This window comes from Heptranchias perlo, chromosome 14 (genome assembly GCF_035084215.1).
Source record: "Heptranchias perlo isolate sHepPer1 chromosome 14, sHepPer1.hap1, whole genome shotgun sequence".
Taxonomy (NCBI): Eukaryota; Metazoa; Chordata; class Chondrichthyes; order Hexanchiformes; family Hexanchidae; genus Heptranchias; species Heptranchias perlo.
The window spans coordinates 35,433,456-35,460,576 of NC_090338.1; the positions used below are offsets into that span (position 1 = coordinate 35,433,456).

The following is a 27,121-nucleotide window of genomic DNA, read 5'->3' on the forward strand; positions in this document are numbered from 1 at the left end:
AGCTAGGCTACACTCTTACAGAGCATGTAAAATGAAGAGAACTAACATATTCAGGTCTGCCAGTGGTGGGAATAACTGGAGATGAATTAATAGTATCATACAAGTAGTGCTCTGGCACAACATTAGAAAAGAAAGAAAAATACTTGCACTTATATAGTGCTTCATCACCTTTCAGAACTATCGCAAAGTGCTTCACAAGCAACAAATTACTTTGAATTGCAGTCATTTTGTGCACTGCAAAATCCAACGAACTGCAATGAAATGAATAATGAGTTAATATTAGTTGGGGGAGGAACATTGGGAGGACTCTGGGAGAACTCCTTGCTTTTCTTTGAATAGCGCCATGGATTCTCAACCTCTACTTGAACCAGAACAGATGCGGACAGGGCTTTGGTTTAACATCTCATTTAAAGGACTCCACTTCCAACAAGGTAGCACTTCCTCAGCGTTACTATGGAGTGTCAGCCTAGATTGTAAGAAAGAACTTGCATTTATTTGGTGCTTTTCATGTCCACAGGACATCCCAAAATGGTTCAAAACTAATGAGTTCCTTTTGAAGTATAATGTCTCATCTGAATAAAGGCACGTCCAACAATGCAGCACTCCCTCAGTGCTACACGCAATTGCCATTATCAGCTCAAAATTCGGGACAAGGTTCTGGCCCAGAAGTAAGATTGCTGTCAACTGAGCCAAGCTGACAGCATTAAGATATATTGTCTTAAGTGCAGTTGTTTGCTATAATATATTATACCAAGACAAGTAAATATACTTAGTTACAAGATTGAATAAAGCTACTGGCTTATAGTCATACCATTGCACTTGTTGCTCTCTACAAAGCAGAACTCTAGGTTTAATGAAAGTAACTGTTTTTACCTGCTCTGCATCTTCTGGAAGGAAGCTCTGCTACTTGATTCCAACGATCTTCTTTAAAGTCATAGCACTCCACACTTCGTATAGCTTTAGGTGCCTGACCACCAACTACTATCATAACCTGCAACCAAGAACAGCAGATCTGTGTCACAACTCAAATATTATCAGCATAGCTTCTTGGTTGTGGAAATCATTTGATTTCTTCAGTGCTGGTATTGAAAAAGAGACCTCCAAAATTTAGTTCTTAAAACCTGATACAATATCTGCCACAATTCTGACTTCTTGGTTCATGGGTTGGTTAGTCACCCAAGTGAGACAAGGCCCCCTGATTCTATCAAACTTCCTTCTTAAATCAGCAGGGATCCAACAGGCATGTTTTCCAGCATTGTTCCATCATATATGCCAATCTGCAACTCAGACAAGCTGACACAGCTCCCCAAAAAATAATGTGCAAATGAAAACTGACCCTGAATAAAGGCCAATGACCAAGGCCTCTATTTCAAGGCAACTGACCAAGTTAAATTCCTTTTTATCATTGGATTTCAGGACTTTTATTACTTCATGCCTGACATCCAGTTACCTTATGCATGACATACATGGAAAGAAGCAGTTACAATGGGACATGAAATTGTTATGACTTAAGCTGCAGCTATACTCAAAATTCCATCAGTTGTATTATAGGGGGAAAAAAATTAAAGTATATAAAAGTGCAATTTTTGAAGGAGTAAGTTTGACAGTGTAAAACCTCCTTCGGGGGGGTGGGGTGGGGGGGGAAGACTTTTACTTTTGACATTTTGGTGCATTTTCAAGTGCACTATGATTCAGCATTAAGAAGATGGAGATCCAGAGAAAGCTCAGCAACATTTGTCCCTGGAGTCTGCACTGTGTATTCTCATGTCCCTAGAGTCTGCACTGTGTATTCTCATGTCCCTGGAGTCTGCACTGTGTATTCTCATGTCCCTGGAGTCTGCACTGTGTATTCTCATGTCCCTGGGGTCAGCACTGTGTATTCTCATGTCCCTGGGGTCAGCACTGTGTATTCTCATGTCCCTGGAGTCTGCACTGTGTATTCTCATGTCCCTGGAGTCTGCACTGTGTAGTCTCATGTCCCTGGAGTCTGCACTGTGTGCCCTTGTGTCCTTAGTGTCCAGGCTGTATCTCACTTAAGTAGCTCTGAGTTCAGTGACAGCAAATTCACAACAACAAGGAGCTCATGAAAAAAATTCCAAGTTTTGTGGCACAAATGTACTTCATAAAAGAGCCCTTTCACACAGGCGCTGGGTGAAAATTGACTTACCGCATGAGCTGACTCAGCAAATATACCGGCAAGAAACAGGCAGGTGCCTCATGAATCAATTCAAATTGGGGTCCCACAACATCATTAGGACCCCGACGTGGTTTTAATTCGGCAGGTCAAGCGGCAATCCCGCTGAGTAAAACCTGGCTGAATTGGCTTCATAAAACCAACTGACTTGATTGGAAGCTGCAGTTAAAGGGGCACTCACCTGCTGGCAGTCAGGTCATTAGGATCTGTGTGCCATTGTGAGTAGTGCATTCCCATGCCAGTTTTAAGTTTGCAGTTTGATTCTTTCTGGTGCTGTTTCCCCCCTAACTTACCCCCACTAAGCACCCAGCACTTGTCATGGGTGCTGTTCTTGCTTATTTCCTTTGAATGGACAAACCGTTGGAGGAGGAGCAGCTGCAGCAGCAACTTCAGCAACCAGGACAAGCGGCAGGTGGGCCAGTTAGAAGACGGTGAGGTGAACTGTTCAAGAAGGCATTATCCAGTTCACAGGGTCTATAGGTCTCAAGAGTTAGTTTCTTGGATATCTCTGAGGAGCAATGCATCAGGAGGCTTTGCTTCACCTTGCCAGAGCAAACCAGTACATTATCTTCCCAATGGACTGCCAAAAGACAGAATGAGCACACTCTGGAATTTGCAGCAGTGAACGACTTTCGTGTCCAGGGCAGAATAGACTGCACTCATATAGAAAGGAAGAAAAACTTGAATTTATATAGCGCCTTTCATGACCTCAGGATGTCCCAAAGCGCTTTACAGCCAACTAAGTACTTTTGAAGCGTAGTCACTGTTGTAATGTAGAAAATGGGGCAGCTAATTTGCGCACAGCAAGGTCCCACAAACAGCAACGTGATAATGACCAGATAATCTGTTTTTAGGTGTTGGTTGAGGGATAAATATTGGCCAGGACACTGGGGAGAACTCCCATGCTCTTATATGAAATATTGCCATGGGATCTTTTACATCCACCTGAGAGGGCAAATGGGGCCTCAGTTTAACATCTCATCCGTAAGACGGCACCTCCGACAGTACAGCACCCCCTCAGTACTGCACCTGCAGTGTCAGCCTAGATTTTTTGCTCAAGGCTCTGGACTGTGACTTGAACCCACAACCTTCTGACTTAGAGGCGATCCACTGAGCCAAGGCTGACAGTGCAGCTATCAGGGCAGAAGGTAGCAAATCAGCAGCTTTTGTCAACAGGAAAAGCTTCCACTCCAACAACATTCAACTGGTGTGTGATCACCACAGAAGGATAATACAAGTGTTTCGCTGACAGCTGCCACAACATCTCCATTCTGTGACACTCATTCATTCTCCCACTTTTCTAGGAATGTCAGAGGAATGCTGCTAGGGGGCAAGAGATACCCCACCTACACATGTGGCTGATGACTCCCCTCCACAACCTCACCACACCTGAGGAACATAGGTACACCGAGAATGGCATAGAGCAAACCACTGGCATTTTGAAGCAAAGGGTTAGGCTCCCTACAACATGGCCAGAGAAAGTCACCGCATCATTGTAGTTTGCTGCATTCTGCATAACCTGGCAAAGCAAAGAGGATTGAAGTTGGAGGAGACACAGCGACAAGAGGCATCATTGGACAAGGAAGAATTGGATGAAGGCGATTGAGAACCACAACAAGGAGGCACAGCACAAAACATTGCAAATAGAGAGGCCAAGGAGCAGTTGATTGAGCAGTACTTTTGGTTACCCCCTCAAACCCCTTACCCGAAGTCAGAAAAAGCCCCTCAGCATTAAGTCTTTGTTACCCCTTCACCACTCCCTTGATTCCACATTTAAGAACATTGAAACTATTCATATAACCTCTATATCAATGACATTCTGACAATGCAGACTAACAAGCTGTAATGAAAAGAAACTATAAAGTGCCAAATGTGATAAACGTAATGATTTTAATTCAAAAACAATATTGGCCCAGAAATTGCTTCTAAAGTAACAGTGACCTCAACAGCACTCACTATTATTAATGGCGAAATTGAACGGCAACTTCCAGCGACCACATGTGTGCAGTTAAACGTGGAAATCGAGAACTTACTGTTCTTGATTCGCCAGCGATATGACAAGACTCACATTAAAGGGACTTCGCCGGCCGGAATCACCAGAACAAATGGACCAGTGCCAACTTGCTCTCCTGCCCAGCTAGAAACTAAGTAATATTGCCACAAAAATGGTGCGCTCAAAAATATCAGCTCTAAGCTAAGATTTAACGGTGTGGTAAGTCTTAATGACTGCCAAACAACCTCTCTGGCACCGAAAATTACATTAAAAAAATTTGGAGTCTCATTAATTGTGACTTTAAGAGTTGATGGACACTTAAAAAAAAAATTGCTGTCTCTAACTGTTTTTACAAGGTTTTTAATTTTTTATCTTTCACTTCCTGGTTTTGACTCGCTGACTCTTCGTGGCTTGTCAAAAATGCTGCTATCTGATTGGTCGGAGCACAGTCCTAGCTCCGCTGGAGTTAACGCTGGATTCTTCTCAGCTTTGAATTAGAGGAACTTCACGCAGTAAAGACCGCAGTAAGTTTGTGGGCGAGAATAAATTTATGGAGCAATGAGCTGTTTGTTCGGCGCTCGGAGCAATTTCTGGGCCATTGTAGTGTATTCTTTTGTCACCCAAGTGATCGACCCACAGTGCTTTTCTTAAAAGGTTTACTAATTCTGCTACTCCTATGAGGTGCTCCCCCAGTGGCTTCAGCAGAGGTGCTGGAAGGCTGCTGTTGCTCATGTGAGATCCCTTGTCATTCTCGTGGCTGGGAGCTCGGGCTTCCGAGGGCCCAGAAATAGACTGCAGCACTTCTGGCTTTCAGGCGCTGCGGTTGATGGGGTAGCGAGGGAGCAGATGTGCTGACAGCCTGAGACTGCAACATGTGCTGCTCCCATTGCACCACTGCCACTCCCATTGGGCTGGGCTCATCACTTCCATTGATCTGTGGGACAGCAGACTGCAGAATACAAGTAATGCCCTTTAAAGACCCTATCTATTTACTCACCAATATTTCCACGCTGGAGACCTGTCTCTCAAAGGTGGAGCCCGGAGCCTGCACTGCAGCCATTTGAGCTTTCATCAAAAAAGTTTGGCCACACTATCCAAGATAGACTGAAGAATATTGATGCCATACAAGATGACACTATGCAGGCTGGAAGCGGAATCCTCCATACTTTCAGTTAGGGTGGTGAAACTCCTTCGCAGGTAAGAGAGGATATAGGTAAGGGAAAGCAATCAACGGAGAACTCTATGGTTAAAAATGAAGAATAAGACAGGACTTAAAGCTGTAATGGGAGTTATCTACAGGCCTCCCAGTAGCAGCAATGAAGTGGCAGAATATATTAATTCAGAGATTAGAGAGGCTTGCACCAAAAGAAGAGCTGTTTTAATGGGAGACTTTCATTTTCAAATAGATTGGGAAGAGCAGAGTAGCTCAAGTCAGAAAGGTAGTGAATTTCTTGAGTGCATTCAAGATAGTTTTCTGGAGCAATGTGTTCTAGAACCGACAAGAGTAAGGGAACATTTATCTAACGGTGATCATAATATGATTGAATCCAAAGAATTGCATAGAATGTACAGCACAGAAACAGGCCATTCAGCCCAACAGGTCCATGCTGGGTTTATGCTCCACACGAACCTCCTCCCTCCCTACTTCATCTAACCCTATCAGCATACCCTTCTATTCCTTTCTCCCTCATGTGCTTTTATAGCTTTCCCTTAAATGAATCTATGCTAATCGCTTCAACTACTCCTTGTGGTAGCGAATTCCACATTCTAACCACTCTCTGGGGTTAAGTTTGAAAAGGAGAAACTTAACATGGTTACTAAGATTCTAGATCTTTGTGAGGCTAACTTTAACGGGATGAGACAGAGACTGATGACAGCAAACTGGTCAAAATTGTCATCAGGTAAAACTACAGATGAACAGTGGGAGGTGTTCAAAGAAGAATTTATACCCCTAAGGGGCAAGAGCTCTACTTACCAAATAAAACAACTGTGGTCAACAAAAGAGGTGAGAAATAACATTAAATCGGGCCAGGACCTACTCCGTTAATGGTAGGGCGTTGGGGAGAGTTATCGAACAAAGAGATCTAGGAGTACAGATTCACAGCTCCTTGAAAGTGGAGTCACAGGTGGATAGGGTGGTGAAGAAGGCATTCAGCATGCTTGGTTTCATTGGTCAGAACATTGAATGCAGGAGTTGGGATGTCTTGTTGAAGTTGTACAGGGCATTGGTGAGGCCACACTTGGAGTACTGTGTACAGTTCTGGTCACCCTATTATAGAAAGGATATTATTAAACTAGAAAGAGTGCAGAAAAGATTTACTAGGATGCTACCGGGACTTGATGGTTTGACTTACAGGGAGAGGTTAGACAGACTGGGACTTTATTCCCTGGAGAGTAGGAGGTTAAGGGGTGATCTTATAGAAGTCTATAAAATAATGAGGGGCATAGATAAGGTCGATAGTCAAAATCTTTTCCCAAAGGTAGGGGAGTCTATAACGAGGGGGCACAGATTTAAGGTGAGAGGGGAGAGATACAAAAGGATCCAGAGGGGCAATTTTTTCACTCAAAGGGTGGTGAGTGTCTGGAACGAGCTGCCAGAGGCAGTAGTAGAGGCGGGTACAATTTTGTCTTTTAAAAAGCATTTGGACAGTTACATGGGGAAGATGGGTATCGAGGGATATGGGCCAAGTGCAGGCAATTGGGACTAGCTTAGTGGTATAAACTGGGCGACATGGACATGTTGGGCCGAAGGGCCTGTTTCCATGTTGTAACTTCTATGATTCTATGATTCTATGAAACTAAAGGAAAGAGCATACAAAAGTGCAAAGAATAGTGTAGATCCAAGTGACTGGGAGAGATATAAAGAACAGCAAAGGAAGACAAAAAAGATAGTAAGAGCTGTAAAAAGGGAATACGAAAAGAAACTTGTGAGGGATATCAAGATTAACACAAAAAATGTTCTACAATTATATTAGAAGAAAAAGGGTAGTCAAGGGTAATGTGGGCCATTTAAAAGCAGATGCGGGTAATATTGCAAATGAAAATGTGGAAATGGCAGACTTTTAAAATAATTGCTTTGTGTCAGTCTTCACAGTAGAGGAAGAGGATAATATACCTGAAATTCCAGGGAAACTAATAATGGATCAAGGACTGTAACTCACTAAAGTTACTCAAGCAAGAAAACTATTAGAAAAAATAATGGTACTAAAGACTGACTAATCCCCAGGACCTGATGGTTTCTATCCCAGGGTTTTAAGGAAGTAGGTGAGGAAATTGCAGATGCTTTAGCCATGATCTTCCAAAGCTCTCTCAACTCAGCAATTTTCCCTTTAGATTGGAAAATTGCAAATGTAGCTCCATTATTTAAGAACGGTGAGAGAGAGAAACCAGGAAATTATAGACTTGTTAGTCTAACATCTATTGTGGGGAAGTTATTGGAATCTATTATTAAGGACAGAGTGACTGAGCAACTAGAGCTGATTAGAGAGAGCCAACATGGATTTGTAAAAAGTAGGTCATGTCTAATGAACCTCACTGAATTTTTTGAGGAAGTAATAGAGGGAGGAATGTCTATGGATGTCGTTTATAAGGTCTTCCAGAAGGCATTTAATAAGGTTCAACATAAGAGACTTTAGCTAAAATTAAAGCTCATGGAATTGAAGGCAAAATTATTGACCTGGTTAGGAGATTGGTTAGGTTGTAGAAGACAGCGAGTAGGGATAATGGGTATATACTCAAATTGGAAGGAAATGATCAGTGGTGTCCCACAAGGATCTGTGCTGGGGCCTCAACTATTCACTATATTTACTAATGACTTAAATAACACAATAGAGAGCCATGCATCCAAGTTTGCCGATGACACAAAGATTGATGGCTTTGTAAGTAGTGTAGACAGAAGCATAAAATTACAAAGAAACACTGATAGATTAAGTGAGCGGGTAAAACTGTGGCAGATGGATTTCAACACAGGTAAGTGTGAGGTCATCCATTTTGGACCAAAAAAAGGATAGATCCGAGTATTTTATAAATGGTGAAAAGCTAGGAACAGTGGAGGTCCAAAGAGATTAGGGGTCCATGTACACAGGTCACTAAAATGCAGTAGTCGGTACAAAAATAAACAAAAAGACTAATGGAATATTAGCCTTTATAACTAGTGGGCTAGAATATAAAGGGGAGGAAGGTTTTGCTACAGTTATACAAAGCCCTGTTTAGACCACATCTGGAGTGCTGTGTGCAGTTCTGGGCAACGCACCTTAGAAAGGATATATTGGCCTTGGAAGGAGTGCAGTGCAGATTCACCAGAATGTTATCAGGGCTCCAAGTGTTAGATTATGAGGAGAGATTACATAAACTAGGCTTGTATTCCATGGAATATAGAAGGTTAAGAGGTGATTTGATTGAGGTTTTCAGGATTTTGAAAGGAAATGATAAGGTAGTTAGAGAGAAACTTTTTCAGTTGGTGGGGGAGTCTAAGACAAGGGGACATAACCTTATAATCTGAGCCAGGCCATTCAGGAGAGAAGTTAGGAAATACTTCTTCACCAGGTGGTAGAAGTGTGGAACCCTCTCCCACAAAAAGCAATATATGCTAGCTCAATTAATCATTTCAAATCTGAGATCGATAGATTTTTCCTAGCCAAGGGTATTAAAGGATATGTAGCCAAGACAGGTGGATGGAGTTAGATTAGCCATGATCTCATTGAATGGCGGAACAGGCTCAAGGGGCTGAATAGCTTACTCCTGTTCCTGAGCCTTCCAATACCTGATATAACTGATTGTGTGAAGCAAGCAGTTTCCTTCCCATTGCTGGGCCCTTGAAGTTCTCATCTCTGTCCTTCTCAGCAGAGATGCAAGAGGACCTTGCCCTCCAGTGAGCGGTCTCATTGTCTGTCCCTGACACCAGTACCTGCTGCTGCTCACTGGTGCTGGGTGCATCACCATGTGCAGACCTTCCTAACTCACTCTCTAACCCAGCTGCAGTACCAATCTCTGTGCTGGTGCTTGGGAGTGATGCAACATGTGTCGGTGCCTTCTCAAAAGGATTCTCCTCCTTTGAAGTGTCTTCTTCAGGGAACTATAGCTGCTAAGGACCTAGAGAAAAGAGAAAAGGAACAAGAGTTAGAATGGCACTGAGAGGCTGGATAGTAACAGATGACAGGCTTCACAACGCAGCTTGAAGTAATCAATTTGCCTGAATATGCGTTTTTTTTTGAGGTTCATGAAGGGTGCAAGTAGTAGTCAAACACCCTGTTCTGAAAAGCCCCAGGCCACAAAATTTCCTTTCTGGCAGTTCTGGAAAGTCTACTGATTTCCAGCACTTGCTTCAGCTTGGAGAGGTTCATGATGCACTGCAGTGTGTACCATCCACAGGATGCACTGCAGCAACTCGCCACGGCTTCTTCGACAGCACCTCCCAAACCCGCGACCTCTACCACCTAGAAGGACAAGAGCTGCAGGCACATGGGAACAACACCACCTGCACGTTCCCCTCCAAGTCACACACGATCCCGACTTGGAAATATATCGCTGTTCCTTCATCGTCGCTGGGTCAAAATCCTGGAACTCCCTTCCTAACAGCACTGTGGGAGAACCGTCACCACACAGACTGCAGCGGTTCAAGGCGGCGGCTCACCACTACCTTTTCAAGGGCAATTAGGGATGGGCAATAAATGCTGGCCTCGCCAGCGACGCCCACATCCCATGAACGAATAAAAAAAAAATGATGTTGGCTGCTCCTACCCTGGTCTTAGTCCTCTTTCTCATGTTGTGCACTATATTGTCCTGCAGAGATGGCGAGAATTAAAAGTGTCTCTTGCAAAGTAGAGTGCAGATGCGTAGGGCTGCTGCTTTCTGTGCACATGCTGAAAGAGAGAAGAAGGAATCAGAATGGGGAGATGTTGAATTGAGAGCATGTGTCTGGAATGTGTAGTGAGGAAGCAGCCATGACAGAGTTGATGATTCTGCAAAGGCTTCCATGTGAGAACAGAATGCTGCTAGTGACTGCTGTGAAGGGAGCACGGAAGAGGTGTGTCTTTGTAATGAGAATGAGAGGGGGTGGTGTGTCCTTGTGCTGGGTGGCGAAGGATGTGACGGAGAAGAGGGAATTGTTGAGAGTTCTGGGGGAGTGGGAAAAAGGACTGTTGCTAATGTGCTATTGAGAGAATCACCCTTGCTACTCTTGAGGTCATTAATGCACTTCCTGTACTGGATCCAGGTTCTGGGGTGAAGCTCTTAGAGCTGACAATCTCAGCAATCTCTCGCCATGGTGTTTCAAGATCCTCCTCCAACTGGCTGGACAGAGAACTTCCCTCCTCCAGCAGGACCTCCAGGGGTCAGGGGCTTGGTTTCAATTCATGCCGAATCAGTTTCATCCTCCAACATTCCAATGGCAAAATCAACCAGAAGAGAATGTAATCTCACTTTAAGAGGTGTATTCCCACTTTGAATAGGCCTCTGGTTGACCTGCTGGAAATTGCTCTGACAAAATGGACCGGTTTCCTGTGTGTAAGCGAATTGTGTGGGGAAACCCACCCGTGAGATTCTAATGAGGGCAGGGAGTTAAAATACCCCGGGATCTGTTTCCTGGTGCAGCGCGTGAGTTTAAAATCGGAGTCCAGAGGCATGATTTTAACCCCGAAGAATGGGTGGGTTGGGGCCGGGGCAATAAAAAATTTTAAAGTTTGGAGTGGGAACTGGGCAAGCAGTTCTCTCAGACAAACCTTTGGCTGGGACTTCTTAGTGTTTAGACTCAGATTTCTTTGTTCACACTCAGAATTCTTCTGTTCAGACATATTTGCCTGCATTTTGGACCCCCTCAAACCGACACCATCAGGTTGGGGGGGGGGGGGGGGTGCAATGGATGTATTCAGCAGAACATCTGAGGAGGAGGCACATCACCATCCACACCAGGCACAGCGTGTAGTTCTGGGAGTTGCAGCTTCACGACAGGGATGTGCAGAAGAGCAGAGAGGGGAACAACGGAGCGCATGATGCAGGAGGCACACTGCCCTCGTGAGTGGGTCTATAGGCAGAGGCTGAGCTTCCTGGACCTCCCTGAGGAGCAGTGCCTATGAATGAGTTGCCAGGTGGTCGCAGACAGCTGCAGGTTCCTTCATGCACAGCTTCTCCCGACTGGGCCTGGTGGCCACGCACTGCCCGTCGCAGCTAAAGTCACCACTGCCCTCAAATTCTTTGCCTTCGGATCCTCCCAGGGCGCCACCAGTGACATCAGGATCTCTCAGTCGTGTGCCCATAAGTGTATACGACAGGTCACAGATGGCTTGTTTGCCAGGGTATCCCACTACGTCAAAATCCCCATCAACGACATCAGCCAGACTGAGGGCAGTGGGTTTCCACTCTTTGGCTGGCTTCCCACAGGTACAGGGCGCAATTGATTGCACACACATAGCAATTCGAGCACCTTCACGTGAGCCAGGAATGCTCATCAACAGAAAAGGTTATCACTATCAATAAGCAACTGGTTTGCAACCACCGGAAGGGGTTTCTGCAGGTGTGTGTCAAATTCCCGGGCAGCTGCCATGATTCCTTCATTCTGCGCGAATCCAACATTCCATCCTTCACATTTAAGGGATACCCCCTGAAGACGTGGCTCATGACACTTGTGAGGAAGCCCACCAGCGAGGCACAGAAATGTTACAATGACAGTCACAGCACCACCAGGTCTATCATACAGCAAGCCATAGCAAAGCTGAAGCTGCGCTTCTGGTGCCTGGATCGATCTGGGGGAGCCCTTCAATACTCACCGGCGAGGGTGTGTAGAATAATAGTCGTGTGTTGCTTCCTGCACAACATCGCTCAACAGATGAGGTCCCATGCGCTCCAGAAGCAGCCGCACCGGCCATCAACACTGAAGACGACAACAAGGAGGATGAGGATGATGATGAGAATGAAGAGGCTGACGATGGGCGAACCATCGGCAGAGCAGCGCCTCACCTGGCTGCTTGTCAGGCCAGGGAGTCACTCATATTTGATAGATTCTCATAGGGAGATCTGCAAAGTGACTATAGCCAAGTACTCAGACCACCTGTAAGGCCACAACCACAAACCCCGCTCCCCCCCACCCCCCCTCCCGCCAACCCAGACTGCACAAAAAAGTAATGCAATGACACAAACAGAATCACTGAATCATAGAATGGTTACAGCACAAGAGGCCATTCAGCCCGTCAAGTCCATGCCGGCTCCCTGAAAGAGCAATCCAGCTAGTCCCACTCCTCTGCCCTATCCCTGTAGCCCTGTAATTTTTTTCCCTTCAAGTACTTATCCCTTTTGAAAGCCACGATTGAATTGCACCCATTGCAAATGCACACAATGGGTGCATCAAGTCTCGCCATTCGTGAGCAACCACATGTAAGGGCACTTTCACAAAAGCGACTCAAGAATGGGCAAGACGTGGCAGTAGTGGAGAGAATCATAACATTTAATGTGAAGTTAACATAAACCAAATATAAATAAAAAACATGACAGTGTGTCAGACACCCTTGTGCATACCCTTGGTGATTACAAAATCTTTGATTTCCTCTTCCTACAGCTTCTACGTGGTGCATCCCCTGTGGCTTCAGCAGAGGTCGTGGCAGGTTGCTCGGATTCATGTCCAGACTGCTTAGATGCTTTCGGCCTATGTCCTATGGGTTTTGGAGCACATGAGGGCCCCTCCAAAGGCTGATCCATGTGTAGGGACAGACTTAGCCATCTGGAGAGGAGGCAGCATTATGGGTACTGGATGAAGGGGGAAGGCAACAGGTGAGACGCGGGAGCACTTTTAGTGGCGTCCCCACTTCCACGTTCCCTTTCTCTATCATCCCTCTCCTGGGCCAGGGCCACATCACTCCTACCACCCTGCTGGACAACAGTTTGGAGGAGATGTGTGATATCTCCAAAGGCTAATGTATCTGTCTGCCTAAGGCAGCAGAATGTAGTTCACCCCGAGTCCGCACGGCCATTGCAAGGGCCTGAATGGACTCATTTGTGAGCCGTGCTTGAAGCTCAATGGAGGCTGCAATTCTCTCCATCGCAGACATTCCTGCATTTACCTGCGCCACCAATCCACTAGGAATGGAGTTGGACTCCTCCACCATCTCCACTATTGTGGAGAGTGTGCATAGCACGTTTTCCATTCCCTCGCAAAGTTGCTTCTGTACCTCTATCATTCTCCTTCTCAAGGATGGGCCCCGGGGTTCAGCATCTGTGCCAAGCTGAACAGAGCTTGGAGAGGAGTGCGCCCACCGACACGCACTCTCCACTGCTGTCCCTGTCACCGGTGTCTACTCGTGCTCACTTATGTGTGTTGACTCACCAGGTGACAACCCAACTACCTCACTAATAGGACCCACCGAGATGTAAGTATCTGGGCTGGTGGATGGCTCGCTACAATGTGACGTTGCGCCCTCAGAGGCAGGGAGCTCCTCTGAGGAATCGCCCTCGACCACATCGTCGGTCTGTGATGCCCCTGGAAGAGAACATACAGCAATATTAATAATCATTGCGGAAGTAAAGTTGCATTGAGCATACTGAGGTATGCAACAGGTCAATTACTGATAACATCAATCCATGTTGTGTGTGAGGGATGTTAAAGTTCTGTCACCAGACGTTTGCGGGGTGCCAGTCTCGGCATCCCCTACGGCCAGGCAATCCATCGTCTGGCTTATCTCCAACGCCTCCTCCTCTGAGGGCCACTATCTGTGGAGGCTCCCCTCCAGTCCTAGTCCTCGCCCTCTCCCTTGCCTTTTGTGCTTTCTTCACCTACAAAGGGAGAAAGTACAGACGTGTGGGGTGATGGTGAAGTGGTCACCCGATGGATGCATTGCTTTGGGTCAGGATGACAATGAAACAGATGCATCAGAGGGTGACTATCATACAGATTGATCACATTGAATCAGGATTGGGGTGAATGGGAGAGGGAGGTGAAGAAGTGCACAGAAAATGAAGGTAACTTGACACTAAACCTTAAGTGGGTGTGAGGAGTGATGTGATGGAATAGGGCAGTGTGAGGAGGGAGGTAATGTTCACCACAGAATGCGGATCAATCAGTAACTGTACTCACTTTTCCTGACCTGGTTAGATCATTAAATCTCTTTCTGCACTGCAGCCACGACCGGGACACTGTGCTCTTGCTGCTGACATGTTCTGCCACCTCCAGCCACTCCTTCTTTATGACAGAACCAGGTTTCTTACTCCTGTCTGGTGGATAAAGCACCTCCCTCCTGCTTCTCACGGCACCCAGCAATGTCTCCAGGACGGCTTCGGAGAACCTACGAGCTGGCTTGGCTCTGGAACGTTGCATAATCACTGTAGTCTCCATTCTCCTTCAAAATAGAGTGGCCCTTCAAATAGTGGGCTTTAAACGCGTCATGCGGTGTGCAGTCTGCCCGCTGCGCAGCTCGAGGACGCAAAACCCGGAAGTTGAGTTAAGTGGCTTCAATTGCTCTGGAATCCACACTATTTTTTTCTCCAAGTTTCCCACCCGATTATTGACACCCCCGCTGAGATCCCCCCGACATGTTAAAATCATGGCCCTGGAGTGGGAACCCTGGCTGGCTCCCTCAGAGTTGTAGGGGCTACTAATGCAACCCTTACCATTATTCTGGCAGAGATCACCTATCTCAGTGCAGATCAGGGATCAAATAGTTGTTTTTCGGACTGGAGGTGGGTGTACAATGGTGTTCCCCAGGGGTCAGTACTAGGACCACTGCTTTTCTTGATATATATTAATGACTTGGGCTTGGGTGTACAGAGCACAATTTCAAAATTTGCAGATGACACAAAACTTGGAAGTGTAATGAACAGTGAGGAGGATAGTGATAGACTTCAAGAGGATATAGACAAGCTGGTGGCATGGGTGGACATGTGGCAGATGAAATTTAACTCAGAAAAATGCGAGGTGATACATTTCGGTAGGAAGAATGAGGAGAGGCAATATAAGCTAAAGGGCACAATTCTACAAGGGGTACAGGAACAGAGAGATCTGGGGGTATATGTACACAAATTGTTGAAGGTGGCAGAGCAGGTTGAGAAAGCGGTTAAAAAAGCATACAGGATCCTGGGCTTCATAAACAGAGGCATAGAGTACAAAAGCAAGGAAGTCATGATGAACCTTTATAAAACACTGGTTCGGCCACAACTGGAGTATTGTCTCCAGTTCTGGGCACCGCAATTTAGGAAAAATGTGAAGGCCTTAGAGAGGGTGCAGAAGAGATTTACTAGAATGATTCCAGGGATGAGGGACTTTAGTAATGTTTCTAGACTAGTGAAGCTGGGGTTGTTCTCCTTGGAACAGAGAAGGTTGAGAGGAGATTTGATAGAGGTATTCAAAATCATGAAGGATCTGGACAGAGTAGATAAAAATAAATTGTTCCCATTGGTGGAAGGGTCAAGAACCAGAGGTCATAGATTTAAGGTGATTGGCAAAAGAACCAAAGGTGACATGAGGAAAAACTTTTTTTTAAACACAGCGAGTGGTCAGGATCTGGAATGCATTGCCAGAGGGGGTGGTGGAGGCAAATTCAATCATGACTTTCCAAAGGGAACTGGATAGGTACTTGAAAAGAAAAAATTTGCAGGGATACGGGGATAGGGCGGGGAGTGGGACTAGCTGGATTGCTCTTGCATAGAGCCGGCACGGACTCGATGGGCTGAATGGCCTCCTTTTGTGCTGTAATCTTTCTATGATTCTATGAAACCCAGGATCCTTCTGGTTTGTTTAGCTCAATACTACACTGGGCTACGCCATTACACGGTAAGACAGCATAGAGTTTTGTTGTTTCCCTTTGAAAAACAACTAGGAATAAACCTCACTGCAACATACAGAACAGCATAATCAGTTCACCAAGTTGGACAGCAGCAGGTTCACTGAGAAAGCTGCTTAACCCACAACAACATTTTATTTCTTAGTTTCTCCCCTTTCTTGTTCTGCTGATTTTCTACCCATCTCATCTGAAGGTGTGCACTCTTACTGGGACACCACTATACCAGTCCTATACTGGATACAGTACAACACAATAGTAACCAACCATCTGTGTTTTGCGCAGACGTTAAGTGTTTCAGGCATCTGTTCATGCTGCTCATGCAGGGCTTCATTCTAAATGCATTGTACATCATCTTTCCTGTGCATGTGCAGAGCAGGTAATTCATCCGTCCTCGGGGCCCCGAGCAAATGCAGGCTGGAGTCATTAGCAGGTATGATTTTCTCCCCATTATAGGTTTCCTTTCCTCCCCTCACCTCCACTGAATAATCCTCCAAACAGCCCATCTGAGATTCATTCATGAGCATGAACTAACATCATTCTGCACTGCAGTACACTGGAGATGCCACACGATATACCACATCACCAATAGATCTTTCAGCTTTTAATAGCGCATATTACTAAATCAAACAACGGTAATGAAGGACTGAATAGCATTATCATTTGGAATCACAGGTTCCTCTTCCTGGAACATAGGTTTGAACAGATAAGACACAGATCATTCGTTGAAAATGTTATGCGTCTCAAGTGACGTGCTTTCAGGCCATGCCCCAGAGGAAAGGAATCACAGCTCAAAACTACTCTCCCGAATAACATTCAAGTGTGCCAGCAAGATTCAAGGTGAGGTTATTTCCATAATCAATGTGGTGCTGCTGCTAATGAGTTTTCCTCAATAATTTGAGATTTGTCTTTTTAAGCCAACAAACAAAATTAAATTTCTTCTTAAACAGTCCTTCTACCCCTCCCCAAAAAAGTCCTGTAAAAACAAAAGAACAAGAAATAAAATCAAAATGCCAATTTGTTTTCATTATTCCATTGTCCAAGCTTTTGATATTTTTTCCCCTTCAGAAACATGTTGCCATGGAGAAGGCCAAAGATTTGCTTTCACATACTGTTCAGAGGCCAAAACAACCACACTTCCCAGGTTTCTCAAACACAGCCTATACTCTGAAATTTGTTCTGAAATATATTTGGCATTATGTAAACCCTTGCACAAATATAAAATATACACAGAATTCCCAGAAAGTGAGAGTACAGTTAAGGAAAGTCACAAAAAAAAGCCATTAGATTTTTTGTTTTATAAAAGAAGCATAAAGAAAGAAAGAACTTGCATTTATATAGCGCCTTTCACAACCTCAGGATATCATAAATGCTTCATAGCCAATTAAGTACTTTTGAAGCATAGTCACTATTTTAATGGAGGGAAACGCAGCTGCCAATTTGCAAACAGCATGGTCCCACAAACAGCAATGACATAAATTAGCAGATAATCTGTTTTAATGATGTTGCTTGAGGGATAAATATTGGCGAGGACACCCCTGCTCTTCTTCAAATTGTGCCATGGGATCTTTTATGTCCACCTGAGAGGGTAGATGGGGCTTTGATTTAACGTTTCATCCGAAAGACAGTACTGAAGTATCAGCCTGGGTCTACCCCCTAAGCCTTTGGGCAAATGGGGAATTACGACTACAGCACTGGTATCCTTGCTCTGCACTTCTGTGACTGGAATTCAAAAGCTTTTAAATACTGCCTTGATGCAGATGTTACCGGTCACAAGACTGGCACTTTGAGAGAACTTGGCAGTAATATTCCTGACCTAGGAATGTGGTACCAGCCAGGCCAACCAAGCTCTTTGTCTTCCCGGGATGACTGGAGGTGAATGTAAACAACCTCCAGACAAATCACTTAAAAATGTCAATCCAGGGAGGAGTTGCGAGTTGGAATCAATGCCTGACACTGTGGTCATTTGATGCACTCTAAAGTATTGCTTTAAAGATGAGCAAAGTTAACTGACTAATCGATTCATACTAATCTAAAATGCACATCTCCTTTTAAATATTAGGGGAAAATTTTAACTCCCAAGGATGGGTGGGTTGGGGGCGGGTGGGAAGGTAAAAATTCTTAAATTCTCAAACCCGACCCCAACCCACCCATGTCCGGTTTTAACGGAGGCTGGTCAGGGGGTGGGCCTCCATTTTAACACAATTTTTATGTTTAACGCACGGAGGCCTGGATTCCCAGGCCGCGGGAATCCCGGCAGGTAAAAGGAGGCGAGAAGGGCCGGACCCATGAGGCAAGTGCCTTTATTGCACTACTTGTGGGCCAAGAGGGGCAGGAGTGCTTCCCCCCGCCGGCCCACCAAGCTTACCTCCCCGCGATCAGCTGACCACCAACCCCCCCCCCCCACGATGTCCGATTTACCCCTCCCACGATGTCCGATGCGGCCCAACCCCTCCCACTCCGATATTCAACCCCCGAACAATGTCAGACTTACCTGACATCCATTCCACAGCTGCTCTCCAGCCCGACAGCCAACCAACCTGTCAATCTGGTTGGCTGTCAGTTAGGAAACCTGTTGAAAAAATTTAAAAGACATCCTTTCGTTAAATTCGGCAGGACCGGCGGGAAACCCTTACTTCTGGGTTTCCCGTCCGAAAATCCTGCCGCCCCCCCCACCCCTTCTGGCTCAGAGTAAATATTAGGGCCTTATTACCAAAATTCAGTAAAATCTCAGCAATTAGACCCCATTTCAGGAATATGACCCTATGTCAACACATTGCACTTCCAACATCCCAAAAATTCAGGAAAAATGAGTAAAAAGCACAGCCCTAAATTTCCAAGATATTTCCAGTGTATTTTCATTGTAGCATCAAATCATTCGCTTATTTTTTGCTAGCAAGATGTGACAGAGGCCATCTCATACTTGTTTTGCACCCCAAAAGCGACCTCCCCCCACCCCCCATATTCCCTCAGGAATTCTGAGCCATAGTGCTCTGTGGGGAGGCCAGACAGCTGTCATGTGTTGCTGTCCTGAAAGGCGGCAGCAGCGGGCAGGTTGACTCCAGCCATCGCCATCCCACTGGGCCCCACTGATCAGCAGGGTGGCTGGTCTAATGGCAGATACCTCACATCCAGAGGAACAGCAGCGTGCATTCCAGTCATCAAAATCTGGAAGCCGATTGCAAGGTTCTGTCTAATCTGTTCCCCACTGCCTCCAGGGCAGTGGTTTGCGTTTCCGTGGAGCTGGAGTCAATGACTTGTTTCTTAGGTAGGGGTCTGCTGCAGATTCCAATGCAGTTGCCATAAGCTCTGTTGATGCCTGGAGACGAAAGCTGTGCACTGTACAGTTACACCTGTCATTTGTCACACATCCTCGGAGACTGACTCCAGAATTTGCAAGTAGGTAGGATGTTCCTCAAAAATCCTTTTTTTCAGGCGATTACCAGGAGTTCTGGATCCCACGACTCGAAGGCCATGGGCAGCCTTTTCTTCGGCCTCCGCTAGGAAGGTGGCACATCTTCACCTACTACCTATTCCTCATGCTCTGTGACTCAACTGGTGCCACACCCTCACTAACACTATCTAATTCCCTTCAGGTGAAAGTATCTGAGCTGATGCATGGGAAAAGACAAGTTGATGCATGGGAAAAGACAAGTGATCATAGAAGATGAGAACAAGAACGCAGGCGAGCAGATCATTGGAGGAACTCATGGGTGGGCTTGGGTCTGTCTTCCTTTATCATCCTGCTCTCTTTAGTAATTCTCATAATCCACAAAAAGTAGTTCCCTCTCTGTTCCTCCTCCTCCTCCTCCTCCTCCTCCTCATCATCATCTTTCCCCTTCTCCTGTGCACCCGCATTGCTGTGGTGGATCTGCAGCAAATGAGGATATGAGCTAAGAATGGGTGAGCATTACCCCTTGGAATTAAGGAGACAGAGAAGGTGATGGAAGCTTGTGGCTGTGTGATGCTTCACAAGCATGTTGCAGCATTTTGTAGGTGTTCAGTCACTAACCTGGCACTATGTCCCAACCTTTCTATCTCCCATGGTATGAGCAGAGCACCCCCAATCCCATGAACTCCACGGCCTGCTCCTCATAAGGCACGAGGTGTTTCAAGTTGGAGATGCCCTCTTCGGTGGCCTGCCTCTCACAAGCATTGTCCACCAGTTTGTCCTGCAACAAGATTGAGTGAATTAGGTGATTGCTAGGAACTGAGGTCTGTGTGCCAGGTGTCATGGGACAACAAAAGTAAAAGATGTGGATGTTTCACCCTGATAAAATGGAATAAGGGGTTTTAGAATAGTGCATGCAAATAACTGGTGTTGGGAGAGATTGGTAGCCATCCTGTAAGATCGCAAGTTAGCACTCCTCTTAACCAGAGTACATAGTGAAGGGTTATTTGTGCAACAATTAATTTTAGAGAGTGAAGCATGTGCTGCTGCCCAGGAAGCCCACGGAAGAAAAGGGAGAGAGGTCATTATGTTACCTTGCCTGCCTTGGTCAGGTCATTGAACGTCGTGTGGCACAGGTCTGAAGACTTGGAGCTGAGAGTTGACACCACTCACCATAGACCCCACTCACCAACATACACATCACACCATAGATCCCACTCACCAACTCTCACGTGGCATGAATGACATTTTCGGCGGGTTTCCTGCCACAGACACCCAACAAAGTCTCTCCTGAGCTTCATTTTATCCAGCATGTTTGCAGGTCTGTCTCTTCTATGACTCTGTGCCACAGCCTTGTTTCTTCTTTGGCTGTCTCAGCCAGCTCCTTCTGTGGTACGTATTCTTGAAAATTGACAAAACACTACTCATGAGACATCAAGTCAAGATAGTTGAAGTCAACTCAGAGTCAAGCGCTTTGGTACTTACCTGCTGCTTCACCAGCCTGTTCCTGCAAGCTTCAGCCAGAACTGGCTTTTTAAAGGTTGCATAGAAACATAGAAAATAGGAGCAAGAGTAGGCCAGTCGGCCCTTTGGGCCTGCTCCGCCATTCAAAATGATCATGGCTGATCGTCTAACTCAGTACCCTGTTCCCGCTTTTTCCCCATATCCCTTGATCTCTTTAGCATTAAGAAATATATCTATCTCCTTCTTGAATACATCTAATGACTTGGCCTCCACTGCCTTCTGTGGTAGAGAATTCCACAGGTTCACCACGCTCTGAGTGAAGAAATTTCTCCTCAGCTCGGTTCTAAATGGCACACCCCGTATACTGATGTGGAGATGCCGGTGATGGACTGGGGTGGACAAATGTAAGGAATCTTACAACACCAGGTTATAGTCCAACAGTTTTATTTGAAAATCACAAGCTTTCGGAGTTTTCCTTCTTCGTCAGGTGAGCGAGTGAAGCTCACTCGCTCACCTGACGAAGGAGGTAAACTCCGAAAGCTTGTGATTTTCAAATAAAACTGTTGGACTATAACCTGGTGTTGTAAAATTCCTTACACCCATATCCTGAGACTGTGATCCCTGGTTCTGGACTCCCCAGCCATCAGGAACATCCTCCCTGCATCTAGTCTGTCTAGTCCTGTTAGAATTTTATATGTTTCGATGAGATCACCTCTCATTCTTCTAAACTTTAGTGAATATAGGTCTAGTCGACCCAATCTCGCCTCATACGTCAGTTCTACCATGCCAGGAATCAGTCTGGTGAACCTTCGTTGCAAGGACATCCTTCCTCAGATAAGGAAACCAAAACTGCACACAATACTCCAGATGTGGTCTCACCAAGGCCCTGTATAACTGCTGTAAGACATCCCTGCTCCTGTACTCAAATCCTCTTGCAATGAAGGCCAACATACCATTCGCCTTCCTAACTGCTTGCTGCACCTGAATGCTCGCTTTCAGCGACTGGTGTACAAGGACACCCAGGTCTCGTTGCACCTCCCCTTTTCCCAATCTATGACCATTCAGATAATAATCTGCCTTTTTGTTTTTACAACCAAAGTGGATATCCTCACATTTATCCACGTTATACTGCATCTGCCATGTTCTTGCCCACTCACCCAACTTGTCTAAATCATATTGGAGCCTCGTCGCATCCTCCTCACAGCTCACATTCCACCCCAGCTTTGTCTCATCTGCAAACTTGGAAATGTTACATTTAGTTCCCTCATCCAAATCATTGATGTATATTGTGAATAGCTGGGGCCCAAGCACTGATCCCTGCGGTACCCCAACAGTCACTGCCTGCCAGCCGGAAAAAGACCCATTTATTCCTACTCTCTGTTTCCTGTCTGTCAGCCAATTCTCAATCCATGCCAGTATATTCCCCCCAATCCCACGTGCTTTAATTTTGCACACTAACCTCTTGTGTGGGACCTTATCAAAAGCTTTCTGAAAATCCAAGTACACCACATCCACTGGTTCTCCCCAATCTATACTACTAATTACATCCTCAAAAAACTCCAGTAGATTTGTTAAGCATGATTTTTTTTGTCATAAACCCATGCTGGATTTGTCCAATCGCATTAATGCCTTCCAAGTGTTCTATTATCACATCTTTTATAATAGACTCTAGCATTTTCCCCACTACTGATGTTAGGCTAACTGGTCTGTAATTCCCTGTTTTTTCTCTCCCTCCTTTTTTAAATAGTGGGGTTACATTTGCCACCCTCCAATCTGTAGGAACTGTTCCAGAGTCGATAGAATTTTGGAAGATGATCACCAATGCATCCACTATTTCCAGAGCCACTTCCTTTAGTACTCTGGGATGTAGATTATCAGGCCTTGGGGATTTGTAAGCCTTTAGCCTCATTAATTTCCCGAGCACTATTTTTTTTTACTAATAATGGTTTCCTTCAGTTCCTCCCTCTCACTAGACCCTTGGTTCCCTAACATTTCTGGGAGGTTATTTGTGTCCTCTTTTGTGAAGACAGAACCAAAGTATGTGTTTAATTGTTCTGCCATTTCTGACTGTAAGGGACCTACATTTGTGTTTACTAATCTTTTTCCCATGACATATTTATAGAAGCTTTTACAGTCAGTTTACATGTTCCCTGCTAGTTTACACTTGTACTCTATTTTTCCCCTCTTAATTAATCTCTTTGTCCTCCTTTGCTGAATTCTGAACTGCTCCCAATCCTCAGGCTTGCCGCTTATTCTGGCAATTTTATATGTCTGCTCTTTGGATCTAATACTATCCCTAATTTCTTCTGTAAGCCACAGTTCAGCCACCTTTCCTGTTTTATTTTTGCGCCAGACAGGAATGAATAATTGTTGTAATTCCTGCATACGTTCTTTAAATATTAGCCATTGCCTATCCACCGTCATCCCTTTTAGTAAAGTTCCCCAATCTATCATAGCCAACTCGCACCTCATACTTTCGTAATTTATTTAGATTCAGGACCCTAGTTTCAGATTCAACTACTTCGCTCTCCATCTTAATGAGGAATTCTATCATGTTATGGTCGGTCTTCCCTAAGGGACCCCGCACAACAAGATTGTTAATTAATCTTTTCTCATTGCACAATACCCAGTCTAGGATCGCCTGTTCTCTGGTTGTTTCCTCAACGTATTGGTCTAGAAAACCATCACTTACACACTCCAGGAATTCCTCCCCCACAGTATTATTAGTTTGACCAATCTATATGTAGATTAAAGTCACCCATGATTATAGTTGTACCCTTCTTGCATGCGTCTCTAATTTCCTGTTTAATGCCCTCCCCTACATCTCCACTATTGTTTGGGGACCTATAGACAACCCCCACCAACGTTTTCTGCCCTTGGTGTTTCTTAATTCCACCCATACAGATTCCACATTGTGATTTTCCAAGCCAATATCCTTCCTCACTATTGCATTGATTTCCTCCTTTACTAACAATGCTACCCCACCTCCTTTCCCCTTTTGCCTGTCCTTCCTAAATATTGAATACTCCTGGATGTTCAGTTCCTAACCTTGGTCACCCTGCAGCCATGTCTCCGTAATCACAACTATATCATAACCGTTAATTTCTATCTGCGCTGTTAATTCATCTACTTTATTGCGAATGCTCCGCGCATTAAGACACAATGCCTTTAGACTTGTCGTTTTAAGATTGCTAGTCATCTTAGTTTTATTTTGCACTATGGCCCTATTTGTTTTTTGCCCTTGTTTTCTCTGCCTTCCAATATTGCTTCTTCCCTTTCTGTTTTTTGTTTCTATCCTTGTTTCCCCCTCCTCTGTCTCCCCGCTCAGGTTCCCATCCCCCTGCCAGTCTAATTCCCAAGCACATTACTCTCATTTGACATGGGATTTACATCATTGAATCCTCCAATTCGTATGCAAAGTAGCTAATCCATGAAGCTCTAGTGCAAACGGCTCTGCCGACCATCAGCGGGTACAACTCATCTTCCATTGCTGTAAATGGGCGCAACTCCATACATGGAAATTTGGAGACTGAGAAAGCTTAGGGAAGGGGGACTTTTCAGAAGCTAGTAAGTGTACAAACTTTAAATGTACATGTAAATGTCCAATGTTGACTTTGTGATGAGGCTTGTCCAAGATTGATTACTTTGACTAATGGTTTTAGAGTGACATAAGGAACATATTAAGTGCTGTGGATGCAGCATGTTCAGTGCATTGTTGCTACATTTGAGTGACCTGCTTCTGTTGCTACTCTGCAGCATCACTGAGCAGGTTGTTATGAATAGTTTACTGCTCAATGAAGATATATCCATGTCAAAGGCCTGTTAGCAAATCAACCTCCATGTAAGGACTTTAACTTTCACAAGGAAACAAATTAAATTGTGGACTGTGATCTCAAAAGACTAATAAAAATCCTGAAATCCAAAATAATGAAAAAGGAATTTAACTAATTCAGTCGCTTTGAAGCAGTGGCCTTGGTCATAGGCCTATATTCAGGGCTGTTTTCAGTTGCATGCGATTTTTCTTTTATCAGCTATCAGCATTTTTTGAAACTGTTCATCAGTTTTTCCGTGTTTTGCGGGTTGGCATGTACGCAAGACCTCCAGTATCATTATAACTGACAGTGCTATACTGTGCACTGCACCACAATGGTGCACTGTAACTGCAGTATATACTCCCTACAGGGCGCAGAAGTAGCTACCGGGAAAAATTTCTGATTACACACTCCTGGCATGGAGCCATGCCCATTGGAAGCAGATATTGCAACTCTCCAAGCTCACTTCAACAGCACCTGCCAGCCCCATAACCCCTACCACCAAGGAGGACAAGAACAGCAACATTATGGGGCTACCACCACCTGCTGGTTCCCCTCCAAGTGACTTGAGCATAGACTGCCGTTCCTTCATCATAACTAGTCAAAATTCTGGAATTCCCTACCTGACACCATTGTGGGAGCACCATCACCACCGGATTCCAGCAGGTCAAGAAGGCCCGCCACCACCATCTCAGAGCAACTAGGTATGGGCAATAAATGAGGCCTTGTCAGTATTACCCACATCCTAAGAACAAATGAAAACAATACATATAACGAACAGTGCTACACTATAAATGGCACAATGCCTCCAGTGTCATTAGTTGACAGTGTCTTTTCCCCTATGTACAGTAAAGCACTGTTGGTCTCTCTTTCTGCTTAGATTAGAAGGATCATTTTTTCTAATTGCACACTCCCACGTGGAGTCTTGCCTGGTGAGAGTGCACATCAGGAAACTATACACGTGTAACCCAAAATCTCTCGATAAGTACTGCCGGTAGGTGTGGCTCCATGCCAAGAACGTGTCAGCCGAAAATTTTCCCGTAGCTACTTCTGACCAATCTTAGTTCAGCATTGGATGTTAGTTTTAGACTATGTCAGCAGCCTGATCAGTCCGAACTCAGACTTAGCAAAACTACTGGTCAGGAAAAGAACACAGGCAGTTGGTTTTATTTCAAACTTAAAACATCCTCTTCTTTCCTACCTTGGGTAGGCTGATTGGGGTCCTTGGTCTCGTGCGCGCTGTTTTTATTGCAGCCCGTTGATCAAGAGGAAGCAAATGGTATTTCATGGCTTCAATTAGGAAATCTTTGCATGTATTATTATTCTTTATCAAAGCCTCTTCTTCTACAGTCTGCACATAGCAGGGATACAGGCATGTGAGTCACATCAGCAACAGACATCAATAAATATGGTTTGACATTTAAATACTACAAATACTGCTTCACAAGGATGCCATCCCTCATTTCAAATAAACTACAATCTGCCAGATATAGAAAAAAAAGTCCTGTAACACTGCACACCCTTTACCCTAAATGGTTCTCTAAAACTGAAAGCAAAAGAAAAAAAAAATTATTTGCAAATATGGCTACACATTATGTTCTGTATATACTTGGGATCAAATCAAATGTTAAAATGTGAAAAGAGGAGTTGGTGATATTTTGAAATTGACTGCAAAATAAAGGTGATGCAATACTGATTCTAGCGACTGATTACAGTAGACACTAATGAAAATAAAAGGATACTTCATGAACTTCCTCTCTACGTAACTGGAAAGGAGGGACAATAAAAGTAACAGCAGACTTAGAAGGTACTCTACCAATACTAAAATCACCTCATACACAATCATGAATGTTGCTCAAGTGAGAAAGGTTTGTTACATAAAGAATAACCCCTGACCTTATCAATTAGCTTTCTGCTATAAACATTATTCACAAACAAAAATATTTTTTGATTTAAGTTTGAGATATTCCTTGAATAAATGAGACTTGTGTTGCCAGTCCAGATTTTTTTCTATACCTGGCATATCATAGTTTATTGTAAATTACAAAAGTTATCCTTGTTTGCTGTCAAGTAGTTTCACCAGTTGTTTTTTAAAATAGATTTTCTGAAAAATGGTTTTGTGCACATTGTAAAAGAGAGTCATCAAGTATTTTACACTTGACAAAGCTTTGTTCCTTTTCAACGTAAAATTATTAATGCATTTTGGTTGCACTTCTATTTCCATTCAATAGTATCAACAATTCTGGTATGACTCATTTTCTTTTAACCTGGCAATGAAATGCTTTCCTGACTACACCAAAAGTCATCTTGATGGGCTCTGTCTAAGTACAGGTCTTTACTCCAAAAGCGAGCATTGCTGCTAACCTGTACAAGATAGTCCCGTGGAAGCAGAGGAAGACGGACATGTTCCATTAGTTTTGCCATGTGGTCCAGGCGAGCTTCTTTGTCATACTTTATCCAAGAGATAACTGCTTCAAATACCTGGGAGTGAGAAAAAACACTTGGAAG

General features: G+C 44.6%; 1 protein-coding gene across 3 annotated transcripts in view; it reads right to left on the reverse strand.

The window, feature by feature from the left end:
- LOC137332428 (kelch-like protein 3) overlaps nucleotides 1–27,121 on the reverse strand; it is a 128,283-nt gene that overhangs the window by 36,118 nt on the left and 65,044 nt on the right. For 2 of the 3 annotated variants that reach the window (XM_067996252.1, XM_067996253.1), the window contains exons 7-9: nucleotides 26,978–27,094; nucleotides 25,815–25,964; nucleotides 874–991 (exon numbers count right to left, since the gene is read on the reverse strand). In XM_067996252.1, the coding sequence (XP_067852353.1) occupies nucleotides 874–991; nucleotides 25,815–25,964; nucleotides 26,978–27,094 (385 nt within the window). The remainder of the gene's footprint in view (nucleotides 1–873; nucleotides 992–25,814; nucleotides 25,965–26,977; nucleotides 27,095–27,121) is intronic. The other variant, XM_067996254.1, reaches the window with a different exon arrangement.